This window comes from Canis lupus, chromosome 12, assembly GCF_048164855.1.
Source record: "Canis lupus baileyi chromosome 12, mCanLup2.hap1, whole genome shotgun sequence".
Taxonomy (NCBI): Eukaryota; Metazoa; Chordata; class Mammalia; order Carnivora; family Canidae; genus Canis; species Canis lupus.
In genome coordinates this window covers 39,444,679-39,463,598 of record NC_132849.1, presented here as the reverse complement: position 1 = coordinate 39,463,598, position 18,920 = coordinate 39,444,679, and the positions used below count along the sequence as shown (strand labels likewise).

The following is an 18,920-nucleotide window of genomic DNA, read 5'->3' as shown; positions in this document are numbered from 1 at the left end:
GTCTTAGAGGAAAAGAACTTCTGGGGTTTGGTGCTTTAACATTAAAAAAAAAAAAAAAAAAAAAGGAACTTCTCTCAAAAAGTGTACAGCTGCCATTTTTAGTTCTAAATCTGTCACTCCCCAGGGTCAGGTAAAGAAGGAGTGTACTTATCATTGTTTTCCTAGTAGAGGCTAGACAACCTCTTCTGATCATGGGTTTCTCTAGCTTTTGGTTTATATTAGTATACAAATGATTTCCTTATTAGTCTTTACAGATTCCTAGCAGTTTTATATTCTGTTTTAAGAGGGCTAGACCATCTTTTCCTTAAAATATAAATTTAAAAATATGAATTGAACATATCCAGTTTACCTAGCTATATGGAGGGGTTTCTCAGTACTTGGTATGTATACCCTCTGGGAACTCAAAAGACTCAACTCTTATGTTAATGGAGTTAACATTAATTCCATCTTAACAGGGCAATTGGTAAGAACTGGACAGCCTGAGAACATTTAAGGAAATTCTCTCTCTGCTTCTCAATCATTTATTTATCCAGTCATCCAAATATTTATTAGGCAGTTATTATGTAACAGAACATGTGCCAAGTTTCAATTACCTATATCTTGTTTACTTTCTCTTCACCATCTCTTAAAATTATAATAACTTCAGTTATTCTGAAATTTTCTCCTAATTCTCCATTTTTAATAAATTTTTATTTAAGTCATGGAGAAGATCATTAAAAACAGGCTAAGTACTACCTGGACATCTTTATTATCTTTTCCAGTTTCCCTGAAAATTAAATATTCATTTGAGAGACTTAGCATGCATTAGCATGAAAGTATCACATGTTCTCTTACACTGTTCTCATTCAGTTAATGCAGGCAACAGTTATCTAGGGTTTTCACGGTGTTTGCTGACAGGCAGCAGGAAACTAATTGGATTTCTTCAAGGTTACAGGGTTCAGCTGACAGACTTTACTATGTAATCCATTCCCTTCCCGATATCAGACAAGTGGGTCATATGAAGTAAACTCATCTTCTTCAGGTTTGTCAGACTTTCCGCTGCAAAAAGTTGGAAAGGAAATACCTTAAGACATGAAGTTAATTAGAATTAAACATAGATTACTAGACTGAAAGGAAGGTAAAGAGCAATTGCACAGAGATCTTGCCATGCTCTTTCTGTAGAGACCTTGAGTTATAAAAAGCCAAAGAGAGCTATTCTTTCAACTCACTATCCAATCTCCTGGACCATACAAAGGTCACCTATGTGAAGGTCATTCTTTCAGCAGCATGGAAACACAGGAATGCTTTGTTTTTGTTTTTTTGGCCAGAGATGGGTGTATTCTTTAGCTAAAAACATGTTCTCCAAATATAGCAGAAATGGACTAGAAAATAATAACAGAAAGTTAACAAGGAAATCTCCAAACACTCGGATATTTAACAATAGACTTCTAAAGAAGCATGCATCAAGGAAAACTAGAGAATGTTTTGAGAAATATAGAAATGAAAATATATCAAAATCTGAAACTAACACAGTGCTTAGAGAAAGTTGAATCTATGGTTTAAAATTTTCCAAAAAAGAAATCTGCAGACACAGATAATTTAACCTGCAAATGCTACCAAACATTCATAGAAGAAATAACACCATTTCTATAAAATCACTTCCAGAGGGACGCCTGGGTGGCTCAGCGATTAAGCGTCTGCCTTCAGCTCAGGACGTACGTGATCCTGGAGTCCCGAGATCAGGTTCCGCATTGGGCTCCCTGCATGGAGCCTGCTTCTCCCTCTGTCTGTGTCTCTGCCTCTCTCTGTGTGTCTCTCATGAATAAATAAATAAAATCTTAAAAAAAAAATCACTTCCAGAAAGTAGAAGTGGAGGGAACACTTCCCAGCTCTTTAATGATGCTGTCATTAAATGATACAAAACCTAGACCAAAAACATAAAGCAAAAGAAAACTTCAGACCAATATATCACTCAGGAACATAGAAGCAAAACTTCTCAACAAAATATTACTGAGGATTCCAGCCATATATAAGAAGAATGTTCTACTACCACCAAGTGGGCTTCCTACAGGGAATGCAGAGCTGTTTCAATATTTGACTATCAATCCATATAATTCAACATATTAACAGTCTAAGAAGAAAAGCTGCATGATCAGTTATATTGAGGCTAGAAAAACATTTGACGTCATCTGACATCCATCCATAATAGGAATTCACAACAACCTAGAATAGAATGGAACTTCCTCAACCTGATAAAAGTCATCTACAAAAAAACTACTTTTGACATCATACTTAGTGGTGAAAGTCTGAATGCTTTGTTCCTCATATCAGGAACAAGGGAGGATTTTTCTTTCACCCCTCCTATTCAACATTGTACTGCAAGTCATAATCAGTGCAATAAAGGAAGAAAATAAAATAAATACAAATTGGAAGGGAAGAAATAAACCTGTTCTTGGAGGTGACATGAAGTGAGTTCAGCAAAGGTGTAGAGTATAAGATCAACTGACAAAAATCAATTGCAATTCTATATAGTAGCAATAAATAATGGCAACCAATTTTTTAAAATTCTATTTACAATGAAAAAGTTAGGTGTAAATCTGATAAGACATATACAGATCAACATGATGAAAACTACAAAATGATGATAAAAGAAATTTTAAAAACCTAATTGAAAGAGAAACCAAAAAAAGAAAAAAAGAGAGAGAAACCATGCTCATGGATTGAAAGATTCAACCAAATAAATATGTTGATTCTCCCTAAATTGGTCTATAGATTTCATGTAATTCCAATCAAGATCCCAGGAAGAATTTTTTTTTTTAATTTTTTTTCCAGGAAGAATTTTTGATAAAATACACAAGGTGAAAGACAAGGGAACTAGAATATAAAAAACAATTTTGAAAAAGAATAAAGGAGAAACAACATTACTCAATTTTATGACTTACTGAAATCTACAGTCACTAAGGATGTTGCCAAATGATGAATCAATAAGAGAAGAGAGTCCAGAAATACACCCACATAATTACACTCAAATGATTTTGGACAAAAGTACAAAGGCAATTCAAACATGAAAGAATAGTCATTTCAATAAAAATAGGACAACTGGATATCCATATGCAAGAAAAATGAACCTTGGTCTAACCATCATAATTTATTTAAATGTTAAATAGATCATAAATCTAAATGTAAAATGTAAAACTTTAAGAAGAAAATGTAGGAGAAAATCTTTGTGACCTAGGGTTAGGCAAAAATTTCTTAGAAATCACACCAAAAGCATGATTTTACAAGCAAATATGGACTGCAACTAAATCTAAAATTTTTGTTCTATGAAAGATACCATTAAGAGAATGAAAAGACTAGCTACAGATTGGGAGAAAATATTTTCAAATCACTTATCTGACAAAGGACCTATATCCAAAATATATAAAGAACACTCAAAATTCAACATGAAGAAGATAAATTACCCAGTTAAAAAATGGGTGAGAACTTAGACACTTTGCCAAAGAGGTATGTAGTTGGCAAACAAGCCTATGAAAACTTTTTTCACCATTTACCAGCTAAGTATGATGAAATAACACTGCACCCAGAATTCCAGTTGCTCCACATCCTCATCAGCACTTGGTGTTACCTGTTTTTTTGTTTTTTGTTTTTTTGTTTGTTTTTGTTTTTATTGTAGAGCAGTTAGAGAATGACAAAATTTTAAAAACCCACAAAGGAGGGCTACCTGGGTGGCTCAGCGGTTTAGCGCCTGCCTTCAGCCCAAGGCGAGATCCTGGAGACCCAGGATTGAGTCCCACATCGGGCTCCCTGCATTGAGCCTGCTTCTCCCTCTGCCTGTGTCTCTGCCCCCCCTCTGTCTCTGTGTGTGTCTCTCATTAATAAATAAATAAAATCTTAAAAAAAAAACCCACAAAGGATATTAAGTCTTTGTGAGAATGCAGAGCAGCTAAACCTCTCATACATTGCTGTTAGAAATGTAAAATGATACATACTGGAAAATAGCTTGGAAGTTTCTTGAAAAGTTAAACAAGCACTTATCAAATGGCTTAACAATCCCACTCCTAGGTATTTACTTAAGTGAATTGAAAACTTATTTTCAGGGATGCCTGGGTAGCTTAGTCAGTTAAGTGTCCAACTCCTGATTTCAGGTCAGGACATGATCTCAGGGTGGTGAGATTGAGCCTCATGTGGGGCTCTGTGCTGGGGTGAAGCCTGCCTAAGATTCTCTGTCTCTCTCTCTCCCTCCCCATCCTGATCTCTCTCTCTCTCTCTAAAAAAGGAAAACTTCTTTTCTTTTTTTTTAAATATTTTATTTAAATTCAATTTGCCAACATATAGTATAACATCCAGTGAGGAAAATTTATTTTCATACAAAAACCTTCATATGAACATTTATAGAAACTCTATTTATAATCACACAAGCTGGAAATAACCTACATGTCTTTCAGAGGTGATAAGATAAACTGTGGCACATCTATACAACACACCCCTATTCAGCAAAGAAAGGGACAAACTAGGAAGGTTCTGAAGAGACATGGAGGGCAGAAATAGAAACCAACCTTGGGTAGAAATGACAGGGCACTGGATTTTAGCTATAAGAATGATTACAAACTCAAATGTCAACAAGGTCCAGGAAGATAATATTATTACAAGAGGTAGAACAGGTGGGTGCTGTGCCCACATGGAGATGGTGTGTCTTGTCCACAAAGTATAAGAGCATCTCAGGAAGCTCAAGCTGATTGTTACCAAGTGGAGATGGGCATGCAGTTGCCAGACTTACACTTTTCAATAGAAATGAGTGTCCTGTATTTTCACACTGCAATCTCCCAATCGCAAAATGCTGCCAACTCCAGGGAGAAGAATCATGAAGGGGATGGGAAAGGGAAGAAGATTTCATTGTTTATAATTTGGATCATGTGAGAATATATTACTCAAAAAATAAATTATAAAAATTAAGAACAAAATATTGACAAACATTCAAAAGAAAATTCCACACAATATGTAGGCCAAACTCAGCACATGGGCAACCAGTTTGCAAGATCAGTGCAAAGGAATAGCCATCAAGAGGAGCTGGTGAGCTTCCTGACGCAGAAGGTAGCTAATGGAGTCCCAGGGACCATGCAGAATCTTATGGAAGGGGTTCTTTCATTGAGAAGGTGGCAAAAATTATCTGTGCAAAAGATTCTAGATTTTTTTAATGATACGAAATTTCCTCCACAGGATGACAAGTGAGGCAGAGCCTGATGGGAAATCAATTGTGAATGAAAAGTAATCATAGATTACAGTCAAGTAGAGCAAAGCTCCTGCGGCCCATAGCTTCACACCACAACAGCCCCTGTTCCAGACAACAGGGCTGATCTACACAGAGAAGTTGGTCTACACAGGTAAGGCAGACATTCACCTTTAAGACTATTTTGAATTTGGGGAAAAATCCCCCTTATTCAGAAAGATTGGCCCCACATGTATGAGTCTGAGATCTGAAATTTCTTTGTGTTACACAAAATCTGTTACCAAAATCTTCTTTCAAAATGAACGATACTTGAGGGTAGGGTGGGGCTGGGTATGTTCTGCAGTTTCCTGGGTGAGAACCCAGTAACACAATAGCTACCAGCTCCCGCAGGTGATTAGTTTACAGGCTGGATTTCCTCCCAGACCTGAAGCGGGGAGAGGTGTCATTTGGCAGAGAAGCAGTGGGAGATGGAGATGCTAAGAAGGGGGATAGGTCAATGAAGACAAGCTTAACCTACCATACACACACACACACACACACACACACACGCACACGCACACGCACCCCATATAAACTATAGTGCCATTCAGTCAGACTGAGTAGCTTCCGCTCGGGAATCCTTCCTAGTGCCTCCCAGTATGACAGCTTCCCTGTCACAGACCTCTCTCTCAGTCCTCCTACCTCCCTTCCAAGTCCTGACACCTGGTTGAAAGTATTAGAAAATCTAAAGCAAAAAAAAAAAAAAAAAAAGAAAGAAAGAAAGAAAGAAAAAATCTAAAGCAAAACTGTATGATACCTCATATTTCCATGGTGCCCCTGGGCTTGATTATAGCTTAAACTGCTGATGTCTCTAATCCCCTGCAGTCGTGGAGTCTGTAGGTCTTGAAAACTCAGGGTGGTTAGGTTTGTCACCAGTGTGATATATATACTGCTCATCTTCTATGGTGAGGGGACTGGCTTCCACAAGAGAATGAAGGTTCTCACAGGTGCTGAGAACCGAACCTTCTGGCCACACCACCCTGTCTTGTAATGCACAATCTGAGGCTTGTAGCAGGGCTGAATATCTTTCCCAGATATTTCATCTTTTCCTGAAGTCCTGGAGTGCGACCTCCAGAGTCTTGAATTCCTGCCTCCAGCTGAAGAACAAAGACACAGCCCTGCTGGGAATGTGGGTTTCTGAGGTCTCTTCCTGAGTCCTGCTCATGTCTTCTGTAGTCTTGTCCCGTGAGGCCCTAGCTTCTCCTCAGAAGTCAAGTTAAATCAAGTCCAGAGCACTTGCACAATTAGTTAAGTGTTCAAACAAGTCAAATAAGTAATCAGGAATGTTCTCTGAGTTGATATATAAGCTTTTAGCACAAAGGAAATTTTCAAATTCTTTGCTCAGATGTGATTCAGATATACTCCCATGGAATAAATTAATGCCACATTCTGTAAAGGAATTGATGTTGATGGCTTTCAGAGTTTCTTGCACAGGAGTGTTTTTCACATTTTGCATAGATTCTTACCTCCAGAGAGGCTTCTTCGTGTTGGAGAGCCCCAGGAAGCTACTATGTGGATACACTGCTGCAGGGTGTTTCAAAACAGTCCTGGTGGCTTCAGTAGATGATCCACCCTCATATAAGAGCAGGATACTATACTTGATGTAATGTCTGAAATGAAAGCCATTTTCTTTTTTTTTTTTTTTTTTTTGAAAGCCATTTTCTGTAAGTGACTTTCCCACGTGGTCACCTCCTGTGGCTCTTGAGACTTTAGTGAATTGCTGAGTCTGCATCTTGCTGTGATAGTTCCCTGTGTCAGATTTCCCCTTTGATGATGCAGGGTCTCTGAAGAGTGTCTAGCGGGGATCCCTGGGTGGCTTAGCAGCCTGCCTTTGGCCCCAGGGTGTGATCCTGGGGTCCCCGGATCAAGTCCCACATCGGGCTCCCGGCATGGAGCCTGCTTCTCCCTCTGCCTGTGTCTCTGCTTCTCTCTCTCTCTCTCTCTCTCTCTCTCTGTCTATCATGAATAAATAAATAAATCTTTTTTAAAAATTCATTGAAGAGTGTCTAGCAGACCATTCAGACCAGCTGCTCCAATATGTGATGGTGAGGGTCCTTCCTCCAAAGAACAGGTTCTGTGAAGGTGCCTTTCAAATTAAAAATAATGTCAGTATCTTCACCCAGGGGAAAAAAGTTCGGAAAAGATGGGATATGGTATAAAGCCTTTAGATCCTGAGAAAAATCATCTAAGTCTTCTCAATATCTGCTGAGAAAGACTTGGAAGAGAAGAGAAGGTTAGAAGACTCAATTCTGTGTCTCCCCAGAACTTAGAGTTCAGGACGATAAAGAGGGAGTTATGCCGAGAATCTTCCATAGATGACTTGACTTTCCTTCCCCAGTTCTGAGCTGGCACAAAGGATTCCGAATATTTGCTCTACGCATTTGGCCTTCTGTTTCCTCCTTTCACCACAGTATCTTTGTCACAGCCCAACGGAAATGGGAGGAGTCTGTGTTTGGGCCAAGGAAAGTGCATGAGAATAGTAGGGATGTGGCTGAGAGAGATGGTTAGGGGTAACTTTCCCCAGATCAAGCCTTAACTTTGATTAAAATCTATCATGAAACAAAATAAAAATTATTTCTTTATGATAGTATTATTTAAAATAGTAATTCCTCATTGGACTAAGGAATTAAGAACCACAACTGCACCAACTTCTTGAGTGCATTAACTTCTTTATCCAGTTTGACTTTGAATTGAGACTATACTAAATCAGTAATCCCTGACCCTGGGGGCATCTGGCTGGCTCAGTGGTTAAGAGTCTGCCTTCTGCTCAGGTCGTGATCCTGGAGTCCTGGGATGGAGTTCTGCATCGGGCTCCCACAGGGAGCCTGCTTCTCCCTCTGCCTGTGTCTCTGACTCTCTCTCTCATGAATAAATAGATAAAATCCTTAAAAAAAAAAAAAAAGAAAAAAGTAATCTCTAACTCTGGAGTGACTTAATTTGGCTTCAACAACAAGTAATCTAGGGATCCCTGGGTGGCGCAGCAGTTTGGCGCCTGCCTTTGGCCCAGGGCGTGATCCTGGAGACCCAGGATCAAATCCCACATCGGGCTCCCGGTGCATGGAGCCTGCTTCTCCCTCTGCCTATGTCTCTGCCTCTCTCTCTCTCTCTCTCTCTGTGACTATCATAAAAAAAAGAAACAAAACAAAAAAAAAAAAACATGTAATCTAAATGGGAGTTTCTCCTGAGACTGTCTGAGCTTTTCCTTTGCAGAACCAAAACCCACTACCCAGCACTATAAAGAGAGAGGAGAGCAGAGGCCCTCTTATGGGGATAGTCGATCTTCTTCATGGTTTATTCTATTTGTAGAACAGATACAGGAAAATTGGTACTTACTTTGTCCATTCAAATCCTGAAAAGAGGACATTTTCATTTTTCAAGGGATTTGAGATCGAGGTTACAGGATTGGGAGGCCATCTTCAAAGTCATGTGGTTGATCCTTCTCCCAGCATCCTGCTGGACCTTCTCACAGCAAATGATGTTTACTTCTTCTTAATTCAGAGCATTCTACACAAATAGCTCATCCACAATTTGCTTTATAATAGTCATTTTCATTCTTTGAATGATGATTTGACTCTTCTTTATGAAATTCACTGAGGAGATGGGGGGAAATATATTCATTCATTCATTTGTATAAAATGTGCATCTCAGCATCCTATTGCCAGAGCAAATGGTCATGCATTCCCACCTCCCACTCCCTCTCCTCAGACCCATCTTGAGTTATGGAAATGCCAAATGCTTGAATTCCAGGCCCTCAAGAAAAGCTCTGCAAAGCCCCTCATCCTTAATCTGAGAGTCTTTGTTGAGCAACATAGATTTTCTTTGGTAATGAAGTAGGGGGAGCAGTCTTGTGCCCCAATACAGAAGAGTCTCTAGGGAGGTCTAGTGGTAAGACTATGGACTTTAAAGTAATGAAATTGGCCTAAGATCTGCCGGTTGCTACAGTCTGTGTAAGCTTGGCAAGTTGCTAACCTTCTCTGAACCTATTCCAGTGCTGTGCTGCTAAATATTGAAAACATTTGTTCCCTGAGGGTAAAGGCCCTATTTTGTAGCATTTACCAATCTCCACATTAGAAATCTTTTCACCATGACTGATTTCAAGCTAACAACATATGTCAACTGGCTAAAAAGAACCATGAGAATTCAACAGTCAGGTTTGACTGAACAGTAAAAACCAGCTCCAGGATACCACTGGTTGCTTATCTGTGCATTGGGTTTGAGAACACTATTGAACTTATGAAGTCATGAGAATTCCTGTATAATATCTCATACAAAGTAATAGCTCAATACATGTTAGCTACTATTTTTAGCCAATTGTTAAAATTTAAATTCAATTAGCCAACATAAAGTACATCATTTTTTTCAGATAGTGTTCAATAATTTATCAGCTACATAAAACACCCAGTGTTCATCACATCACATGCCCTCCTTAATGTCCATCATCCAGTTACCTCATCTCCTCCATCCCTTTCAGCAACCCTCAGTTCATTTCCTGGAGTTAAGTCTGTCATGGTTTTTCTCCCTCTCTGATGACTTTCAATTCAGTTTTCCCTCCCCTCCCCTATGATCCTCTGTGCTGTTTCTTATATTCCACATATGAGTGAAACCATATTCTCTGATAATTATCTTTCTCTGGTTGACTTGTTTCACTCAGCATAATACCCTCCAGTTCCATCCAGGTCAATGTAATTGGTAAGAATTCATCCTTTCTGATGGCTGAGTAATATTCCACTGTATATATACACCACACTTTCTCTATACATTCATCTGTCAATGGCCATCTTGGCTCTTTCCACAGTTTGGCTATCGTGGACATTGCTGCTATGAACATTGCAGTGCAGGTGCCCATTCAGATCACTGCATTTGTATCTCTGGGGTAAATACTTCTGTCACCACTCAAAAAAGTAGCACATTTCACCACTCATAGAATTTGGTCTTTTCTGTAGGGTATTACTACAAAACAATTGTCTACTGGGGTAAGTAAGCTCTGGCACCTCTCCAAGTCCCTGGAGAAGCTGTGTAACTTCTGTTCCTCACTCTCCAAGGTCTAACCCTCAAATGCAGACCACACTGTACCCAAGCAGCCTTTCATAGCTTGGAGAAATATCTCCCTGGCTTTTCACTCTGAGACACTATCTGCACTAGTTTTCTTCCAGGGCGAGGCTGCTCCTATTTTTCAAATCTTAATCTTGACTCATGCAAATAGACGTGCTCCTCCTTGAAGTCCTCAAGACTCCCTGGTCTGAAAGGCACTATCTGGCACTCACTCCGATCCCCCAGGATCCCACCCAGCTTCCCTTCCCATCTGTCGTAATTTCCACTACTAACCTCAGTGGAAATGGTACCTCATCCCGGTGCATTTGTCCTGTCAGCAAGTCTCCTCTCTCTCCCTGTAGGGTCTCATCTCTCCTCTTGGCTTCCATATCCTCCCTATGGAGATGACCACTAAGTCTGAGTCTGCTCATGCTCTTCATTTTATAGCTGAAGAAATGTCACCTCAGAGAGACTTCAAAAGGTCACAAGGCTAGGTTTTGTGCAGCTATATTTCTTCACCTATAAAATTAAGGCATCGATACCTTCTCTATTTGGAAGACTCATGAGAAAGATTGAATAAAGTCACTTGGGTCACATACATGAAAATGTTTTAAAATTTGAAAAGTGTACTGCTGTGTTAATGGTAGGATGTTCTTATTGTTAACCATGGTGTAACTCCCTCCCTCTGTGTAGACTACTACACTCCTCTTTCATTGAGTAACTAGGTGAAAACACTGCTGCTCATTCATTCATGCATGCATTCATTCATTCATTCAGTATTCATTTGTACCAGACTCTATCAAGATCAGCACTATATGGTAGAAGGTTCTGAGATCATGAGCATATCCTCAGTTTGTACTATGCAGTAGAATTGCTACTAGCCACAGGTGGCTCTTGAGCACTTGAAATGTGGCTTGCATGACTGTACAACTGAGTTTTAAATTTTATTTATTTAAATTCACATTTAAACAGATATGTGTGGCTAGTGGTTACTCTATTTGATAGCACAGGTCTACACCCAATCATCAAAGTGGAAAGAGTTACACTTTGGTTGCCACTTAGATCCACACCACGTTTCTTCGCAATGATCTTGACAGGTATAGCTTAGCTCTTTGCTATCTGGCTGGGATACCATGGCTGAATAGGGAATGGCAGAGGACTGATATTTTAAAACATACATCTGGTTATTTTTTGTGTAAGTCCTATTCTCTCTGTAATTCTGCCTGTGTATCGTGGGCTACCCTGTTTGTAACTGAATTCTCAAAACCACAGAGGAATATTTATTGGGAATTCCACATATAACAGGTCAAAGGAAGGCACAAATTGATTTCAATTCAATGTCATCAGTATTTGGTAGCACATTATATAATCAAGCAGATTTTATTTCTAGTGTACTTCCTTTTTCTTAATAAGATTGCCACTTTTCTATATCTCAATAGATGATATTATTTCCAAAAAGACAGGTCAAAGATGACCCTCATATTGTCCCTTCTTTTTGTAAAACTGCTTCTCATTCTCTAAAACTAAGAAAACAGAACCAAAAGCCATTAGGCAGCAACTGCTGTCACTTTTGTACTTTTCTTTTAATATACCAAGTAAGGACACACTATACATAATGTTTGACATCTGGGTTGTTTTTTCCTTTACTATTTTTATGAGTCCTTTCTGTATCAGTTAAGTATTAAACTATTTCATTTGGGGGCACCTGGGTTGATCAGTTGGTTAAGCATCTGCCTTCAGCTCAGATCATGATCCCAAGGTCCTGGGATTGAGTTCTGCATCTGGCTCCCTGCTCAGTGGGAAGTCTGCTGCTTCCTCTGCCCCTGCCGTCTCCCTCATGCTCTCTCTCTCTCTCGCTCTCTATGTCTCTCTCAAATAAATAAAATATTTTTAAAAAATAAAGTTATTTATTTATTTATTTTTGTTTACTTATTTATGTATTTTAGTAATCTTTACCCCAATGTGGAGCATTAATTTACAACTCTGAGATCAAGGGTCAAATGCTTTTCTGAGCTAGCCAAGCACCCCTTAAACTGCTTTATTTAAAAAATCAGCCTCATTAAGGTATAATTACATAAAATACAAACATATATATGGTATATTTGTGTTTATGTATTATTACATTATGTATTTGTATATAGGTATTATACATTTATTAAGTGTATGTTAATTTTACAGAAGCTGCCAAACTATTTTTCAAAGTGATTGTATCATTATATATGCCTGCCAACCTATAAAAACCAACAGCTCCAACTGTTCCAAATTCTTGCCAGCACGTGACATTATTCATCTTTTTAATTTTAGCCATCCTATGAATGGGTAGTGGCAACTCATTATGTAGGGTTTTTGTTTTGGTTTGGTTTTTAAGGATCTTATTTATTTATTAGAGAGAGAGCATGCACAGGGGAGAGGCCGAGGAAGAGAGAATCTGAAGCAGACTCTTAGCTCAGTGCAGAGCCCAATGCCAGGCTCAATCCCATGACCTCAAGATCACGACCTGAGCCAAAACCAAGAATCAGACGCTTAACCAATTGAGTCACCCAGACACCCCTCTTATTATGTAGTCTTAATTTTTTTTTAATGATGTTGAGCATCTCTTCATGTACTTTATTGTTCATTCATAACTCTTCTCTGAAGTATCTGTATGAATCTTTTGCCCATTTTGCAAATTGGGCTATCTTATTATTACTGACTTTCAAGAGTTCTTCATAGATTTTGATGTGAGTTGTTTGTCAGATATATGTACTGTGAGTGTTTTCTCTTAATCTGTGGTTGTTTTGATTGTATCCAGGAGCTAATTTATAAAGGTAACTGAGTGACAACACGGAGAGGTTAATGCCAATAAAAGAAATTTTATTACTTACAATCCCCAGTAGGAGAGTATGCTGCATTATACAGGGCTTGGTCAGGAAGCAGAAGGAGTAAAGGAGAAAGCCTAGCCCAGAGCCTGCATTATAATTTTCACAGGAAGATATGAGTGAAGCAGGGTAGGTAAATTTGAGCAAGTTTAGGATAATAAACTTATCCTAAATAATAATTTTAGCAGACTCTGGGCTATAAGCGTGACTCTGGATTGATTTAAGGCAAGGGAAATATTGGCTTGGTGCATGAGTTAGTAAAGGTGATGATTGGGGCTATTGTCTTTGGATTGGTTGTTTGGCATAAGAAAGCACTCTCACAGACAAGATTTTTGCTCTTCCTAGAAATTAGCTAGCCCTGAAAGGGGGAGTCCCTCCCAACTGCCAGAACCCCCAACACAGCAAAGCACCATAAAATATAAAAAATTTAAAACATAATTAATAAAATGGTTTTTGCCTTTTATTCTCTTACGTCTTTTGAAAAACGTTATCCTTTTTATGGATACTATCTTATTAATTTTTCTTCTTTGATTCATGCTATTTGTATGTTAACAAAATTATTGTTAACCCAAGCCATAAAGATTTTCACCCAAGTTTTCTTCTAGAGGTTTTATAGTTTTCGCTTTTACATTTAAAAGTCATTGATCCTTTTGGGGATAGATTTTGTTCATGAAGTGAGATGAGGAGTTGAAGTTCATTTTTTTCTCTATAGAGATATCCAATTTCTCTAGCATGATTGATTAAAAAGATTATTCTTTACCCATTAAATTTGTGAGTCTGCTTCTGGACTCTATTCCGTTCCATTGATTTATATGTCTGTTCTTTTTTTTTTTATTTTAAGATTTAATTTATTTATTCATGAGAAACACAGAGAGGCAGAGACAGAGACAGAGGGAGAAGCAGGCTCCATGCAGGGAGCCCAATGTGAGACTCAATCCCATGACCATGGGATCACGCCCTGAGCCAAAGGCAGATGCTCAACAGCTGAGCCACCCAGGTGTCCCTATATGTCTCTTTTTATGCCAATATCAATCACACTGTCTTGATTATTGTATCCTTACAATAAATCTTGAAGTCAGGTAGTATAAATCCTTCCATTTTGTTTATTTTTTCAAAGAATTGTTTACATTTCCATATAAATTTAAGTGTTTATTAATTTATATTTTTAAAAGAAGCCTTTTTGACTTCTAGTTTCTGCTGTGGTATGTAAAGAAGTTGTTACTCCAACCTAACATCAAGTAAAAAGTAAACTGAATAAATTTGAAAATCAACAACTCTTTTTATTTTTTTTTTTAACCTTTTAAAAAAGATTTTATTTATTTATTCATGAGAGACAAAGAGAGAGGCAGAGACACAGGCAGAGGAAGAAGCAGGCTTCTCGCAGGGAGCCTGAGGAGGGTTTGATCCCAGAACCCCAGGATCACGCCCTGAGCCAAAGACAGAGGCTCAACCGCTGAGCCACCCAGGCGTCCCAACAACTCTTTTAAGATCTGTCAGACAACTGGGACAAACAAGTGCCCCCAAACTGGAGACAGTCAGGTAGATACAGAGAATCACACTTACTGGAGTAGAAACCCATAAGGAGCAGAAACTCATGAGCAAAAACCTTTAAGGAACCAGTGCCTTTATATGGGCCCCAGTGCATTTATATGAGGTGCCAGAGGATTGGAGGCTTTCAGAAATGAGAGAAGCAAGAAAAGCTGTCAAAATTAGAAAGAGTATCTTTTAGGGCAGTTTTTCAAATTGGCCAACTCATTAGCAGGTCATGATAGCAACTTAAGTGGGTTATAATTAGTAAATAAATGTATTTTTAAAGTTCATTTATTTATTTATTTTAAGTAATCTCTACGCCCAATGGGCAAAGCTTGAGTCTGGCGCCTTAGACCACTCGGCCATCCTGACACCCTTCTACGCCCAATGTGGAGCTCAAACTCACGACTCAGAGATCAAGAGTTGCATGCTCCTCCAACTAAGCCAGCCATGCACCCAGGTATATATATTTTTAATGAAATAAAATTAAAACTCTCAGAATGCACTGTATTTTTTTCATGAAAGTTTTACTTCAATTATTTATGTATCCTGGCACTGGGTAGTGGTATAAGATATATTTCTTATCATGAATTGAGGCCAATGCAATTTTGAAGGCCTGTGTTCTAGGGGAACCCCTGCAGAAGGATATTAAAATCTGCTGGAAGAGGTGACTTTTGAGTTGTTCTTGATGGAAACCAAAGTTCCTGAGGCAATAAAGGCAAAAGACTATTTTTAGGCAGAGGAGCAGCTTAGGGAAGGAGCCATGTGGGAACAACTTAGAAATAAGGGGGCAGCCCCAGTGGCTCAGCAGTTTAGTGCCTGCCTTGGGCCTGGGGCGTGATCCTGGAGACCCAGGATCAAGTCCCACATCAGGCTTCCTGCATGGAGACTGCTTCTCCCTCTGCCTGTGTCTCTGCCTCTCTCTCTCTCTCTCATGAATAAATAAATAAATAATCTTTAACTTAAAAAAAAAAAAAAGAAAGAAGAATGTGGACAGCACATGAGTGTGAGCAAAGGACTAGGTTCAAATCCCAGCTCTACCACTGATGAGCTGGGAAGCCTTGATCAAGGAATCACTGGTACACAGAAAGGACTCAGTAAACAGCAGCTACTAAAGTTTCTTGCCTCCCTTTCTACTGCAAAAAAAAAAGATTTGAGTCTTGGAGGTATCAGACCTCCACTGACTGGGAGTTTAAGAGAACCTAAGAGAGGAAGATAGAGGAAGGAGGCAAGAAGATCCTTATAGTTGCATGTAAAGAGAAAAAACTCATTCCTGGGTTGGCTGTCCATCCCTTTCTGCTAAAATAACTCATTCCTGGGTTGGCTGTCCATCCCTTTCTGCTAAAATAATCAATTAAAATTGCTACATGGGGGCACCTGGGTGGCTCAGTCAGTTAAGGGTCTGCCTTCTGCTCACATCATGGTCCTAGGGTCCTGGGATCAAATCCTACATTGCATTACCTGTGCAGCGAGGAGTCTGTTTCTCCCTTTGACCCTCCCCCCTCTCCTGCTCTCTCTCTCTCTCAAATAAATAAATAAAATCTTTAAAAAATAAAATTGCTACATGAATCATGAGGCAGGAATCTCAGCTGATTCTGAAGATGCTAAAAACTCGTATTCAGTATCTCACGACATAACTATTTGGCAATGAGGCCTTTAAAGAGGGAATTAAGCTAAAATGAGGCCATTAGGGTGGGCCCTAATCCAATCTGACTGGGGTCCTTATAAGAAGATAAGATTTATACACACAAAGAGAGGCCCCAGGGAATCCTGCCCTGCGGAGACCATGTGAGGACACAGTGAGAAGGCAGCCCTCTGAAAACCAAGGTTTCAGGAGAAACCAAACCTTCTGACACTACAATTTTGGACTTGTAGCCTCCCGAACTGTGAGAAAATCACCTTCTCTTTCTATGGTTTTTGTGATGGCGGCCCTCGCAGACTAAGACAGTTAGAGAGAAGTGTGTCGAACTCATAAGAGAGCAATGACAGGAGTGGGTGCTATCCTATCTGCAGTCAAGGAACTGCATGACCTGAAGCATATCAACTCTCTCTACCACGTTTTCCACCTCTCTAAACCAGCACTGCAAGTAGTAACTGAAAGTACATAAAGACCCCATCAACCTAGGCATCCTCTGAACAGCTGTGCCCTTCACTTTTTTCTCCAGATATTGGGTTTCTTGTCAGGAATTTGAGGACTGGAGGGACTGAGTAGTCCCCCACACCTTCTCAGCACTGACCTGCGATTCTAACAACAGTTTTAGAAACAAGAGTAGGTTTCCTTTCTGTAAGTCCAACAAGTATTTTTCAAAAGTCCTTTCCTTCTCTTTGTCTCAGAGCAAAAACACACCCCTCTGACTTCATGTGCATTTAACATCAATTCCAAGTAACCTAATGGAATCCCAGGAAACCACACTGACACCCCTAAAAGTTTCTCTTGCAGTCAAATCTAGCCAGCCATGCAAAACCACACTCATTGGTGCAAAGCCTTTTATAGCTGCTGACACAAGCTTGAAATGAATGTAAACCCAAATTTTAATATTTGGTTCCAACCACTTAAAACCCCATCCTTTCTCCCAACAAGTAGCTGGCTGAACAATCCAGTTGCCCTCTTCTAGGTGGATCAAAGAGACTTTAAAAATAAAATTTCTGTTTATTAGCTTTCTATGTCACAGGGAGGCATTTCTGTAGGTTGGAGGCCTGCCTGTCCTGTGGTAGAGGACTGTAAGAGAAAGACAAACACATGTTCCCTTTTTTTCTTTTTCTTTTTCTTTGAAAGCATGGTAAGAATGACAAGTTCTACCAGTTCATAAAGGGGAGATGAGTGCAAGCAGAAGTAGCAAGGGGAGAAAGTGGAACTTGACATTTAAAGATGCAAGAGGTAGAAATTCACACCAGGAAAGGAATCGCTCATTTGGTTCCTTTTGATTCACAGCACATCAATCCTAGTTCTGTTGGCTTATCTGTTCTATAGCTAAAATGAAGCAAAGTGTTTTGAACACTTAATACATATTAATTTTTATGAGTAAGCAAACGAGTGAAATTAAGCAAGCCAGTCTGATTGGCTAGAGCATGCTGCTGTAGAAGCCAGAGCCACCTGTGCCGTGGATCCCAGTAGACTCCTAGCAAATGCATGCTCTCAGTCACCAGGGTCCTGGGCAACATTGGCACAGAACAAATGGGTCATGTCAGTGGGTCACTGTCAGTCTACTCCACTGATGATGCATGGCACATTCTCCTGAGTATAAAGAGCCACAAGCTCCACTGGCACACACATGTGAAGCTTGTGGTCACAGACTCCAAGAAGCCAGTTCGCATTCAGCTCTGGATGTGAGAAATCTCTTGGCAGTTCTCTTGAGAATGACATTCTTGCACATTCTTTCCTCTATCTTTGCACAAACTACCATGAACTTTTTAGGTTATTTAACTGCCTATTTCAAAAAGAACACTATGACATTAATCTATCTGACATAGGGGAGATCTAAGTTGTCCCCTAAATAAATGTCTGCATTCCACATTTCCAATGGGGCTAACAATAATCTTTTCTGACTTGGGAGGTGGGTTTCTTTGAAATGAGATCAAGGTTGTGCTATCAGCTGGGGTTTTTGTTTTTTTAAGATTTTATTTATTTATTTATTTATTTATTTATTTATTTATTTATTTATTATTTAAGAGAGAGAGAGAGAGACCACAAGCAGGGAGAGCAGCAGAGGGAGAGGGAGAGGGAGAGGAAGACTCGTCACGGAGCAGGGAGCCTAATGCAAAGCTCCATTGCAGGATCCTGGGATCATGACCTGAGCCGAAGGCAGGCGCTTAACCAACTGAGCCACCCAGGCACCATCAGCTGGGTTTTCAAAAGTTTAATGAAACCTATATGCAAATGTATGTTCACAGAGGTAGAGGTAGGTACCAGAATATTAACAGTGCTTAAGTCCCAGGGGTGGGGGTAGAATTAAGGTAATTTATAATTTTCTTCTTTGCTTATCTGTATAGTCTAATTTTCTGTAAAAAAATACCCATTGCTTTTATAAAAACAAATTATATAATACAGGATAAAAAGGGGAAATGTAGTCATAGGGGGCCATGCAAATATATCAGATCTTAACCCTTGGAGTTTTTAAATGCTGTATTTTTGTAGATTGGTTAAATTAAGGATCTTGAGATGGAGAAATAATCCTGGATTATTAGGATGAGTTCTAAACATGGTCAGGTCACAAATGTCCTTATAAAAGAGAGGCAGAAGGAGATAGAGGAGGAGG

General features: G+C 39.3%; 1 protein-coding gene across 1 annotated transcript; it reads right to left on the bottom strand.

Annotated features, from left to right (window-relative positions):
* Nucleotides 1-4,299: 4,299 nt before the first annotated feature.
* NLRC4 (NLR family CARD domain containing 4) lies at nt 4,300-6,904 on the bottom strand. Its single transcript, XM_072768938.1, is given in 5 exon segments — nt 4,300-6,133; nt 6,135-6,207; nt 6,209-6,290; nt 6,293-6,844; nt 6,847-6,904. Coding segments are annotated over 5 exon segments (918 nt in total). The 3' UTR covers nt 4,300-5,980.
* Between the last annotated feature and the right edge of the window lie 12,016 nt (nt 6,905-18,920).